Source organism: Crocodylus siamensis, chromosome 6 (assembly GCF_052110815.1).
Source record: "Crocodylus siamensis isolate JL-2025a chromosome 6, ASM5211081v1, whole genome shotgun sequence".
NCBI lineage: Eukaryota > Metazoa > Chordata > Crocodylia > Crocodylidae > Crocodylus > Crocodylus siamensis.
In genome coordinates this window covers 59,793,393-59,807,150 of record NC_143400.1, presented here as the reverse complement: position 1 = coordinate 59,807,150, position 13,758 = coordinate 59,793,393, and the positions used below count along the sequence as shown (strand labels likewise).

Genomic DNA, 13,758 nt, shown 5'->3' with positions numbered 1-13,758 from the left:
TTGAGATCTTGGACCTGTCCTTGTGATCAGCAGTAATCCATGCAACTCTGAAGTGTGTACAAGAGGGACCTGGGTAGCTAAGCTGCTTAGCCCAGCTGGGAAATTTACATAGTGCATTGGGTTTTTTTTAAGAATAGAGAAAATGGCAATCTATTTCTGTTATATACTTCCATGGTATCATTACTGTACAGTGATAAGCACCATTTTTATGCATTTATTTTTACAGCAATCCTGTGAGATAGGGAACTCCTATTATCCCCACTTTATACATGGAGAACTGAGGCACAGAAAGTGAGAATATGTAAATAGAGCATGGACTAGAGCCTGGGTCTGATGAGTTCTATTAGCCAGAACATGCTGACCCTATGCCTTTCTCCTAATCAACAGACACCTTTTTTCCCTGGGGTGGAAATCCCTAACCTAACCCAAATCCCAAATCTTTGTCCAAAATACAATCTGAAGAACTTTTAAGATGTAGAAAACATGAGTAATATTGTTTTCCATTTTCTAATGTTTCTGCACTTTCAGGTTCTAGATAGTAACAAAATGCCAAAACACCAAGAAAATTGCCTGATCTTGCTAATATCTCAGGCCCAAGTGTATAAGAAAGAATAGAGGACTGTCACCATGGAAAATAACAGTCAAAAAAGAAAATAATTAACAAGTCCAGAAGAAAATACAATCAGTTTTCAAGCAGCCAATTATTTGAACCACCATAGTCATTTTTCTGGCTCCTCTACAATTCAAGAATCTATATTTATGAAGTATAATGTAACCTGGGAATAGCACCATGGATTCTATGAGAAATAAAAACTTTTTTGTTACTACCTCAGGATCCAAAGTTTAGCATGAGCAAAAAATAACAAAAGGCCTAATTCTATAAGCTATTAGTACTAGTTTTGCCATTTTTTCATAAGTGATCCAGGATAAGTTGTTAAGGGCTTCCATGCCTCATTTTGTCTACCTACAGTTACATTTAATTATATCTGAGTAGGGCTTCCTTAATATTTGCAAATCCATGGAGACTTTTGGATGAAAGATACTATATAACAGGAAGTATTATTATACCTTATCTTGACTGAAAAAAAATAAGAAGCTGCCCCTATTATAATCTCAATACAGATGTGGCCTGCCTGCAGTCACAAAGTTGCACAGGTCCACCTGTGGCAACCTTCACCCTAGCATCTGAGCAACCAGTATTTAAAAACAAAAATAATTGTCCTTCTCTGTTTCCTTTTTTCCCAGTCTATGCAGAAACCGACTTGATCATTTGAGTGCATGTGATGCATGTTTTAATGCAGGGTGGCCCAACAGGGGTGGCAGCCTCTGCCTGGCATGTGGCTGATGGGGAATGAGACAGGCAGCACAGTAGCAGGTGGGGCACAGAAAAGAAAGCAGAGCAGAACATCAGGCAAGGAGCACAAGACAGAAAGTAGCAGCAAATTGGGCAGGGGAAAGGGATTGGAGTGGCATTCAGGGAATGTTCAAGGCTAATTTAGGGGACACTTGCCAAAGAGGTTGGCTCCCACTGTTGTAAAGAGGAGTGAAAGAGTGAGAGAGAAAAAGGATCCAGTTCTGAGGAAGCGACGTTCTAAAGCAGCGTTTTGCGTTCAGTTCTAAACATGTGAGGTCCATGACTGCTCTTACCCCTAGGAGAGAGTCACAGCGTAGGTCCATCTCCTCCGAAAGTTCTGTCTCTCGTGCTCATCGCTCTTCTGTTTCTGGTTCATTGTTCCAGTGCAAGCCCGCGGCGTGGGGGCAGGGGCAGGGTCATGGCGGGAAAAAAGAAAGCCCAGGGAGGGCTTTTACAATCAGGACTGAAACCTCCAGTTGGTTTCTGTGTTCACTGAGGAAACTAAGAAGGGAGCAGAGCACTGGAACAACATTTTCACAATCCCTTGTGTTGCTAAGCAGATGGTTTGCTGGGTTTTATACTAGCTGGAAGCATTTCAAGGTATGCATCTTCTACTTACAGTGAGTGCCCAGATGCAAAGCTAGAAATCAGAAATGAGTGAGCTGCCACTCCAAGTGGGCAAAGAATTCAAAGTGCCTGTGTAGATGGCAAACATCCAGAGCCCTAGTCTCTGGATGTTTCCAAGGTCTCCAAAACACTACCACCAGCAGGCCTGTCTGCTGTGGCAGAGAAAGGCAGAGAATTTTCACCTGAATTGTCACCCAGATTGTATCTGTTGCTATTGAAATAGTTACCTAAATGTGTAGACATAATTTACACCAAAAAACCCAACAAAACACCCCAAAACAAAAAACCAAACCAAAACAAAAAAACCCTTCAAAGCTCCCAAACTGGTTACTTGGTCTTAAAAACCAAGATTTTTCTAACAGTGTAAAAAAATCCTTATGACAATCTTGAGTGCTGTGTTTTACAGTTATAGCAGGTATCTGAGTTAGCTGAGGCACATTATGCTACACATTAAGGATATGCCTGTTGGCTGTTCCAGCAAACACATGAAATACTGCACAACTATAAAATGTCTGCCCAACTGAGGGGTTTATTTCAGGAATAACTGACTTGTGAGACTAAAATCATCTACACTTGGTCCAGTTACAATCCATTATCAATACCTTCAAGCTAAGCCACAGGTCTAATCTAACTTAGTCACTAGACTAAACTATGGTAGAAATATCCCAGCAACGATGAGAAATATCACCAACTCAATAGTGTTACTTTTTCCCTAACAGTCAGTAGGTATTAAAAACTAGCTAAATGGAGATAAATTTCTACTTCTGGTTTGCAGCTTTTAAAAAGTAATGCAAACTCCTGGTTTTTGGATCTAATTGGTAGCACTGAGGTCATCCACAGCCTGTGAAACTTTTTAGCTTACTGAGACATTACCAATTAAAATTTTAAACTAAGATCCATGTATGTTTATTTTTTCCTGGCTAATACTAAATATTAAATAAGACAACACAAAAAAGCAAAGAAAATAGGTGTGTGTCAAATTAAAACCTATGTTTTTCCTTTAATCAGACACCAATCGTGCCTGATACACTGTCTAAAGGCAAATCTGAAGGCTGTACCCTGGTTATACACTTAGTCCCACTAAAGAACCTTACCGGAAGCCAAAGTTCAGACCCCACTCCACTCCTAAATGCTTCAGAGGGATGAGACAAGGGGAGACACAACCCACATGAAACCTAGAAACATAAGGCCTGCACAAGCCATATGGGCTCCCAAGATGAAGGATCACAAACTGACTGGATCCTAAGGACACTTTTTAACTCTCTTAGTTGCACTGGAGTTACATCGTTGTTGTGGCTACCGTAATTTTTCTGTCTTCCAGCCCCCAAAACCAGACCAGATCCTAAATGCTGTGCTGAAAGTTAAATATCCCACAATCCAGTTTGCCAATATTGCCAAATAGAGAAAGTCCCTTCCAAATCCCCAAAGCTGGCAGCCAGCTAATCTCCTGGGCATTACCAGGGATCAAGCAAGTTTGATATGGTTGGGAGAGATAAGACTGAAAAAGGGAGCCCAAAACAGCTACCCGACATACACAGCAAACCATGTCACCCTTTCTTCCCTCTGCAGACAAGGTGATGGCATTTCCAGCACAAGCAGATATCAATAGCAGAAAGTCCTGTGATCCTCTTCCCACCTCCCCATGTCTTGCAGCACAAGGAAGGTGGGAAGAAAGAAAACAGAAGGAAAAGGAAAAGACAGACATATGGAACACCACTTCAGCAGCTCCCAATGAATTAGCCCTGCCATCCCCCCCACCCCCAAAACCTTCTTTTCTGGCTCACATGAGTCTGCCTGGTTAGCATGGTGAACTATGGGCATAGCTCAGAGAATTGTGACTATAGCCTTTCAATGATAGAAGTACAGAGTTGTACCTTTCTATGAGTCTTGTAAGATATACATGTTTGGACAAACCCTTAAAGACCACTTTACTTCTCCCAGAGCTGAAACTTACTGCACAAGTAGTGTATTTGGTTTCTATGGAGTTCTTTGGGGAACAAGGTACTTAAGAACGTGTGAAACACCACTGGCTCTGCATTGTTACTGCAGCAAGAGCTGAACTGAACACTTCAGATATAAATACCCAAATTATTGAAAAATGGAACCCCTGTAATAAGGGGTTTTCTGTTCAAATAAGAAAGCAAATAGTAATTAAACCCAAAGATAATTTAGTCAGGATGGTAAGGGACAGTAGCAAGGCATTTAATAGTTAAGTATTCTGGATGTAATGCATATGTTGGATCCTAGTAATAAATAACAACACTGCATGCCTAAACGGAAATTTCTCTCCATGGGTCTGAAACTTCTTTAAAAAGATGGGTACTACATTAGTATCCCCACTTCTAAGGATGGGGATGGGACGTACATAGTACGAGTTGCCAGAAGGTTTAACTCCCAGTTCATCTTTTGTGCTCAGCCAACAAAATTTTTTTTTTGAGACAGAGCAAATCAGTTAAATAAAAGTCTAAGAAAAAGACCAAATGGAGATGTTGCCCAGTTCCATTACCGGCAATCTATTTGAAGGAGTGAACAAACAAGTTCTTTTTTTCTTCCAGAAAACGTGTTTATTTATTTAAATAAAAATTGGTGCCAGTAGAAACAATAAACCTTAAATACATGAGACAATTATATACAACTCAGCATTATAAAGTATATACATCATTTTTACTGATACAAATAAATTTATCCCAAAATAAAAGGATGGTGGATAAAGCAATGGAAAATGTGACAACTCGCACATGTCAGTCTCAGTTGGAAAGTTTCAGGATTCAAGTGATTCCAGGCAAAGTGCCAAACTTAATTTGGCTTCTCTCAGACTTAAAAAGCCCCTTTGGAGTAAATCTACCAAAAAGCTTTATATGGTCTGATCCAAAGTTCATTTAAATCAGTGGAAAGGCTCCTGCTGACTTGAGTGGATTTTGGACCAGGCCTTTTATGAGCACTGGAGACTTTTTCCAAACATTTTTATCTTTTGCTCTATCAGAAATATAGAGCAATACTTCTGAATACATCACATTACATTACATTAACCCTTCCAACTAGAAATAGAGTGCCTATTCCTAACTGGCAGACATATAAAGGGCTCTTGGATCAGTTAATTTCTGCATTCAGTGTTCATATTTTTCAAGTTGTCTCTCAAGCTCTAAGGTCAGTAGATAAATTATAGAGCTATTTTAACACAGGAAATATGTAGAGACATTTTGCAAGCACTTTCCTGCTCAATGCTTCAGACTGCAGTTCTTTTGCTCTCATGGCTACAAATAAATCCAAACATCATAATAAATTATAATAAAATATAATCCATAGCTGAAACAATCATCCTTTGATACAATAGTAACCTTTGCTTATTTAGAGAAGTGCAGAAATTTAGTAACCAGTGCTGGGCACTTGGGAAACCACAGTTCTATTGAATAAGGAAAAAATATTGTAATAGTGCTTTTTAACAACTATTGGTCATCACAATACGGAAATGCATGTGCCATATGCAACATGCAGTAGACAAAAGAAGCGACCTGTTGCCTATGTTGAGCAGAAGGGCTAAATACTCTTAGGTGTAAATGGATGCAGCTTTATTGATTTCAAAGTAAGAATTTAGCTCTAAAAAGGTAACTGGAAATTCTATCCTTGTAAACAATAGGAGCTTTGCTGAGGAGCCGGTATTACACCTTAATAAGTCCAGTTCTCTACTGTTTCACCCACAAAATGCCATTGAGTCTAAGAGAGCATAGCAAAGCAGAATTTATTCCAGCATTTCTAATCCTTACAGTTTGTAGCAAAGCTTCTTTTATATTACTAAATATACCTTTCTAATTGGTTACTCGCAGTGTGGGTTGGCATACCTGAATGAACTGGCATGGGCAACAGCAGGAGCAAAGATGAAGTGGCATGGATTTGAACATCAGCTTAGGACCCTCAGGATACTCAGTTTATGTAGGCTCTGTCATATCCATGCCATTGGGTCTTTGTTTCTATGGTTACTGCTATTAACTAAATTAAAACTAGCTTGGGTGTGCCCATCCTTCCTGCAAGCTCACCCTTGCCTGCAGTACAGACATATTCTCAGTCTCTGAAGCCTCTTCAAGTAAAATTGCAGTTGTCTGTGGTGCTACAAAACACACTCAGCAAAAGTAGAATCCCAGATCTATGAGAGTGGACATTAACCTTGCTGATTCACAACACGTGGGCACCTTCTCTCAATTTTTCCCAGACATTTGCAGAATTTTGAAATAGGCAGCAGATAGGGTGTGATAGTTACCTGGTAAGAAAAAAGTTATTCTCCATATTTTAGCTCTTACAGTAAAAATCTGAGGCATTAAAATTAAGCATTAGAGTCGCCTGTATTTTGTTGGTTCCATTTTGACTTGTGTGTCTCTGGGTTCTCATCTCCCAAATTTCAAGAATGTGTCAGCCTCTGGAGTACTGATGTCTGCTAAGAGTTCATCCAAGGTGGCACTGGAACAGGAAAGAAGAACCTTAAGCTCTCAACATGAATTCCACTCAGTAATGCTATGTTATTACTAAGATAGCTTGTGTAACTTCCTCTCAAAGCTCTGCAGGTGCTAGGAATTCCTATGGATGTTTTCTGAAGACCCTTCGCTGCTCTCATTCAGAAGGGATTCTGACACTTCCACTAGTTCAGCATCTGGCACCTCCTCTTGAATGGTGAAATGAATATCTGGTGAGGAAGACTCAGAACTCACACTGCTGCCTTCCAGTGAGCAGATAGCACAGGACAGAGATGGTACCATACTTTCGTGCAGCACGTTTAACATCGTGGGTATCTGCATAGACCTCAGTCCAGATATGGTTGGCAGAGGTTTCATGGCTGCGCCCCACTCCCTTTCCTCATCTTTGTAAAGTAGAAACAGATTGGATTTCTTCTCTTTCCTCTTAGATTTCATGTAGCCCAACATTATTCCCATTAAGAAGATTCCATAGAAAGACATGACAATCAGAATATAAAAGTACTCATTGCCATTACTGCTGTTCTTCTCCGGACTCTGGGATCCAACAGGGATCATGGATTGGGTTATGTTTGTATGATCCATCTCCAGCATTGATGCTGTTTTGCCAGAATTTAAGCCTAGAAGAGAATACATACGTTAGATCTCTCAATTACTGACATTTTTAATGCCCGAATTAAAGACCCACAGACCCTTCTTTGTCACTTGCACTGTCCTATCTTTTAAATGCTAGAGAACCAAACAGATTGAAACCTGCATATTCTGGATCACTTTCAACAGTAACATTTTAGTCTAATGAAATCTAATTTAAATACAAACAGAGAACATTAAATAAAAGCACACTATATTAAATACAATTCCAAAATATGACAAAAGGGCAGATCTACATGATTAGGAAGGAAAAAAAACTAGGTGGAAAATACTCTGTCAGTCACATTTATATAATTGAAATCAGGTTTTGTGTTGCTTATCAACACCTCAGAAGAAAAAGATAGTTATAAATGTTATTGCATTGAGTGGTATGAAGGGAGAAGAGAGATGCAAGCAACTTACGCAAATAGTTGTTCACTTTACAAAGCTCAAGAGACCTTTTCTCCACCAAATGCCGGGTGTTCTGAAAACTTTGCTGTGCTGCAAGCAGAATAAATAGCTCTCAAGAAATATATCATCACGTGTCCTAGGCACAGTTTATAATAGCTTTGTGTTGGAGTCAACAGATGAACTCAAGGCACTGCAGTTCAGCCCACTGAACTCTTGACAGCTGTGAAAAGAAAAAGGATTGGGAATCCAGTTACTCTTTTCTAACCAGAAACTGCCAGATTGCTCAGTCTGCAATCTGTCCCTTCCACTTGCCTCTCAAATGTTATATGCAAACAATTATACTGAGAGCACTTGAACATAGCGTGATAATTATTAATTCACCTCTGTCCTGCAATATAGAAAAATACCTTCTTTTCTAGCACACACTGAAAAACCCCTGCCAGAGCCAAGTGCACAGTTACTGCTTTCCCCAAACACTGTATGGACTAAAGTCTCTGATTGTCAGAGCCTTGTGCAGTCAAATTGTGAGAAAATGAGAGCAAAATGCTTCTAAATCAACACTGGCAATCTACACCCATTATGCTCCAATGTGCACAAGGGCACTCAAGAATCAGGCCCCAAATTCTGAATGGCCTTTTCATGGCCTAAATGGTACTTTTCAGTAGGACCATTGAGCTAATATTAATTTGATACTGTAGGGTGCTATTCACCTTGATAGTAACACCTAGTGAAAGGCCCTCCACACACAATAGCTAGACTGCCAATAAAAAGAGCTTCTGTGATTTCCTATCCAGGACACGCTGCAAAGAAATCTCTATGCCAGCCCCTGTATGCAGACAGAGTTTGGGGCAGGGTCATGGGAGGGGCCACAGCATCCATTAGATTAGCCCCATATCTCTCTCAAGTGGCTCATAGACTAGTGGGGCGGGAAGGCCTGAACAGCATCTTGGGATTTCATTCCCCATTTCTCCCCACCCCCACACTTTACACAGACAGCCCAATTAGTCAGGCCCAAGTACGTGACATGCACATCCCCCTTGCTGAACAGCTTCAAGGATGTTTATATGACAGGATACTTCAGCTCCAGGAAATATTTCACTGGTGCTTGTTGTTCTCCATTGCAGGTTCTGACCTTTTCACAGTAGGTTGTTAACTCTTTGTATCATCTCCAAATGTTTTACAGCATGTCCTCACAGCACGAGAGACTTAGAAATAAGATTGCATCCTGCTCTACATGTGGGTAAAACAAGGCAAAGAGAAGGTAAGTGGCTGAGCAACAAATTCATGATTGTATCAGCTGGAAGACCAGATCAGGACATTTTCAGTTCTGCTGTTCCCTATTTCTAATAGGCTCACCGGCAGGCAGGCAGACTTCAATAGCAGGATTCCCTTCCTCATCCCTTGAAACTGAGGATCCGCTCTCTAGGATGTTGATTGTAGCCTCTCCTCACACATTCCCATATGATAGCTCAGGAGTTGTTGAAATTGGACTAACGTCTGTTGGGATTTCATTTGACAAAATCTGTCTGAAACACCAGCTTGCCAAGTCTGGATTTTTCCTCCCCATTCCCTACAGATTACTGAACAGGCAGCAATATTAACCATTAAGTTTACACATAACTTAGTGCAAGACTCCCACTTGCCTGGTCACCTTTGGAGATTTTTCTTCCTCTTAGCTCCATGCTATAGCCACTCCCTAGATGACTTTCTGCCACTGCACACCCTCCACTTGGTGGCAGAAATTTGGAATTTAGAGCACTAAAGCTCATGGATCTAATTTTCTCCCTCAAATGAGAATATGAGACTTCCATAGAACTAAACAGGAGACACTGGTACTTACCAGCACAGAATTTGGCCTGGCACAATGCATTGTAGCAGGGTGACATTTCCTTCTCATGCCCGCAAGACTCAGCAAAATAGACCTTCAGGGAACCTGGTGGGGGACAAAGAGACAAGGAGAGATCTTCTGCAATTGCTGTTCTAGTCCCATAGCTGGAACAAGGACATGTGCACCCCGATGCAGGAAACTTTTCCAATCTAGACACTCATGGCCACTTATTCTGTATCGGGGTGTCACACATATTGCTTGCAGACCAGATCTGATCCAGCCACAGGATCCAGCCATTGGACTGACCCCATGCACTGCATTTGAAATCCAGACCTGGTCTAGTGTGCAGGCTGGACTCAGTGCCATGGGCACTGCACATAGCCAGGGGGCTGGCTTGGGGCATGTGGTACATTTGGCTCTGGTGCACATGGATGACCTGGGGTCTGTTCCAGACCAGCCCATGGAGCCAGTAGGCAGAGCTATCTGGCAGGGTGCTGAATGCAGCATGCACTCCATGCTGGCCTCTGGGGCCATGTGCAGTGCCCACAGGCTCACGTGCTGCCTGTAGTGCCAGCCCCAGAGCAGCACAGGGGCTGGCACAGGCATGAAATGCATGCAGCACCCCAGCAGACTGGCCCTACACATTGGCTTTGGCACAGCCTGTGGAGCCAGGTGAGTTTGACATCCCTGTTCTATATAATTAATGTGATTGTGGAGCCCCACTGACCATTCTCCAACGTTTCCCCTGGTACCTAACTTCTGTCCCCTGCTAACTGACATGCCAGAGTCTGGTTCTACTGTGTAGGGAGTAGAGTTCCCCCTTTCACCTACTCCACACGTGGTAAAGCTGTATGCAAACTAGCATAAAAATATTGGTGCAGCCAGACAGAGCACAAGGAAATTGCAGCTGCCACATCCCATACATTTATGCAATTCCCTGAACTGAATTGCAAAATGAGCTAAAGTCTGACTATTTCTCAAACAACATTGTAATTATGGTTAATCAGGCTGGCTACTGTCTGCAGGACTTTCCCAGTTGTCACCACATGCGACCCCAGATAGGAAATATACCGGGAAAAGGACTGGAGGGGAAGAACCTTATTGAAGATGTGCAGAGGGATGAGGAGACACTAAAAAGCCTGAGGGTATGAATGTGCAGAATTTCCCATAACAGTAATTCTGGTTCCCACACACCCCTAGTGTTACACATTAGCTGTGCTCATATACTTCTTTCATGAGAAGGATGATTTTACTCCCAGGCTGGTCTTCTGCAGAAGTCTGCTGCCCGCACATCCCCAAGGTTTCTCAAGTCACAAAACAAAAGAAGAGGATGGGCCAGCCAAGTCAGCCAATTATAACACTTTGAAAAGGTCATGGACTTGCTGCCATTTCCAGATAAGCTGCTCAAGACCCTCCCCTCCCGGTGAGTCTATGGCGACAATATGTGATAGGAAGTGCACAACTTCAGGGACAATTTTGTTCACCCATTTCATCCAGCCACAAACAGTCATTCGGGATCACAGCATCCCTACACATCGGAAATGATCTGATGGCAAAGGATATAACAAGGCACAGGAGATGGTACAGCATGAATCTATTCTCAAAATAAAGATTAGGAGAGGAATGGGAAATAGAACAAACACAGAATCCATTATCAGAACAACATGAACTATCCCCAGAGAGTCTGCAAGTCGCTGCAGGCTCACATGGAAAATACAGGCATAACCCTTTGTGGGCGTTAAAATCAGCACCAGGAGCAGGGCTTATCTGCCAGTTTTAACCTAGGAGTCAGGAAGGTTCTTGGCATAATTATTAAGAATTTGATCCAAGGAGATGCTGAGAACCTTCCAAGTCCCATTTGTTACATACAAAGAACTCAGATGCCTTTCTTCTCTGAAGCAACCATGTTACAAGTGAGATGAAAGTAATGGAAGAGAGAGATAAGAAGCACTAGGAGAGGTTAGAGGGAGGGGTGAAGTAGAGTTAAGTTTTAAGTGGAAAAATTGACAGAAAATCTAAAGCTGAAAGAATAACAGGAGATTCTCTTTGTACAGGTAATGACTGAGCAGTAGTTCAGAATAGGTGGACATGACAGCTGGGGAGAATTAGTATTTTTAGTTTACACCAAATTTCACACAAGCAACAATCAGAACCATAGAACAGTAGGGTTGGAAGGGACCTCAGGAAGTCATCTAGTCCTACTCCTGCTCAAGGCAGGATCACCCCTGACTAAACCAACCAATTCAGTTGTTTGTCTAACCTGGTCTTAAAATTTTCCAAGGACTGAGATTCCACAATCTCTCTGTGTAGAATGCTTACCCAGCTTCTTAGTAAGAAAGCTCTTCCTAACTGTGGATCGTGACTTGGATCTGACACCTGAAAGAAGGAGGCAAAAGGACAAGAGATGTTTGTATGCTTGGTTTTGATAGTTCTCTTACTTTAAAATGCCTGCACTGACACTTGGTCCCATTAAGAAACTTAAGCCTCTCAAAAAGCCTGATTCAAACCTCATGGAAGTCAGTTTCCATTAACTTAAATGGGCTTGGATCAAATCAAAAGAGAAGGTTAGGGCAGGAATGGCCGTGAGTCCCTTCCAAGTTCACTACTACTCAAAATCAACCATGCTTGAAGCTTTTGAGTTGAAAAGAGCTCTCTGAAACTTGAGATCTTGATTGTAAAATAGCCCTTTTGGGGCTAGTAGTTGGAGTAAAGTGGTAGTCTGGCAGTCTCCTGAGTCCTATCCCTATTTGTTACTGGTTTGCCTAGAACACTGATTCTCAGTCATGGTGTCATGATACACTCTTAAGAGTGCCACAGGCTGCCACAAAATATTAGCATTATTAGGTGTACAAACAGAACACTTACACACAAGTCACAAAATAAATCCAGGGATTTCAAATAGGAATCTACAGCTCTAGTGCCAAAAACATTCTTACCTGTTTTGATCTTCCTGAGTTCTTTGCAATGGAAAAATTGCTCTATTATTTTTCCATAGTCAAGAAATAAGTGAGAGCGAGGAGCTGGGATTTTCTATGGGGTGCTTTGAGTCTAAAAAGGGGTACCTTCCGTCTGAAAAGGTTTTGAGAACCATTGATCTAGAATGAAATGAAATGAAATAAATGAATAAAATGAAATTGAGTTTCAAATTTAATTGAAAATTACATACCTTTACTTAGTTGTCCCACTTGTAAAATGGTTCTAATATTTTAAATATGCTCTGAGGACATGATGCTCTAAAATATTTGCACATCACTTCCTGAAGGAATACTTACTGCTCCATACACAAAGTGCAAAATCATGACTATCTTTGTATATGTACGTATGTCTAGCACCTAAGCACTTCTCACATCACCATGAATTTCAGTGTCACTTTTCACCTCTCTCCATTGTTTCTCAAGCTGTTTAAACAAATTACAGTTTTATACTTATATGGCCTTTCTGGAAGGAGGTGAAAACAACTTGCTTCAGAGTCCACAACGCACCCAAATTAGAATATGAACACATAGAAAAGAAGTGAAACCCATTCCAATGAATTGTGGTTTGTTTAAGGCTAATATTAAAGGCCCCATGTGCAGGACACCAGCTGGTAATTGCAGCTTTAATATTAATTTGATAACACAGAACCAGTAGATTCTCCATTCTCAAACTATATTTCACAAATTGGTAAAACCTCGAGCATTCATCTTAGAAAATTACAACGCAGTAAGCTCTTGGTTGATGTTGAAAAGATACATTTTCTACCCCAAGACCTTTACAATTTATGTAAAGAGCATACAAATGTAGGGTCAAGGAGGAGGTTCTGTAGAGTGTGACATACTTACTTATACGTCTATGCTGGGTTTGAACTGTTTTAATTATATTTCTACTTTAAATACTGTTCAAAAGAGACGTCTGTCACTTTCACTGTCACCACTGGTGGATTGAATTATTGTATCTCAGGTTTTGTCCAAACCAAGAAAAATAGGAACCAGCATTGGTTATTAAACTAATAAATATGGAGATGGTAAGATTTTGACTTAAGTCCTCCAACGGAAGTCAGGGGAAGTCTACATGACCTGGTAGTTAAAATGGCAGTGATCATCTAAACTGGTGATCTTGCCATGAAGTTGTAATTGCAGCCCGTATTAGTGGTACTGTGTTGCATTTTCCAAAAGAAGCAGAGACATACAAGAAACAACAGTGTCTTTATCCTGAATGTTGACAAACTATTCAAGCTTCTGATATCCATAGAAATGCAAGCTGGGGGCCCCAAGGATGCAGGTTCAAGTCTACCTCTGAGAAAATTCAGGGGCCCTTAGTAGCCACTGGAAAATGTAGTTTCAAGTTGCTTTAAAGTAAAATTGAGAGGTCAGAATGGTCTTTAAAGATTGTTTTACATTTCTCACAATGGGCATAAAAAACTGATTAAAAAAATCACTTAAACATTCTCTGGTAAATGTGAGTGA

The 13,758-nt window shown here is 41.0% G+C and overlaps 1 protein-coding gene across 1 annotated transcript; it reads right to left on the bottom strand.

Annotated features, from left to right (window-relative positions):
• Positions 1–4,535: 4,535 nt before the first annotated feature.
• On the bottom strand, positions 4,536–7,622 carry KCNE4 (potassium voltage-gated channel subfamily E regulatory subunit 4). The gene is made up of 2 exons (XM_090051931.1): positions 7,498–7,622; positions 4,536–7,064 (listed from the first exon to the last, which is right to left on the bottom strand). Exon 2 carries the CDS (start codon positions 7,036–7,038, stop codon positions 6,541–6,543), a length of 498 nt encoding a protein of 165 aa, XP_089908057.1. The 5' UTR covers positions 7,039–7,064; positions 7,498–7,622; the 3' UTR covers positions 4,536–6,540.
• Positions 7,623–13,758: the final 6,136 nt, after the last annotated feature.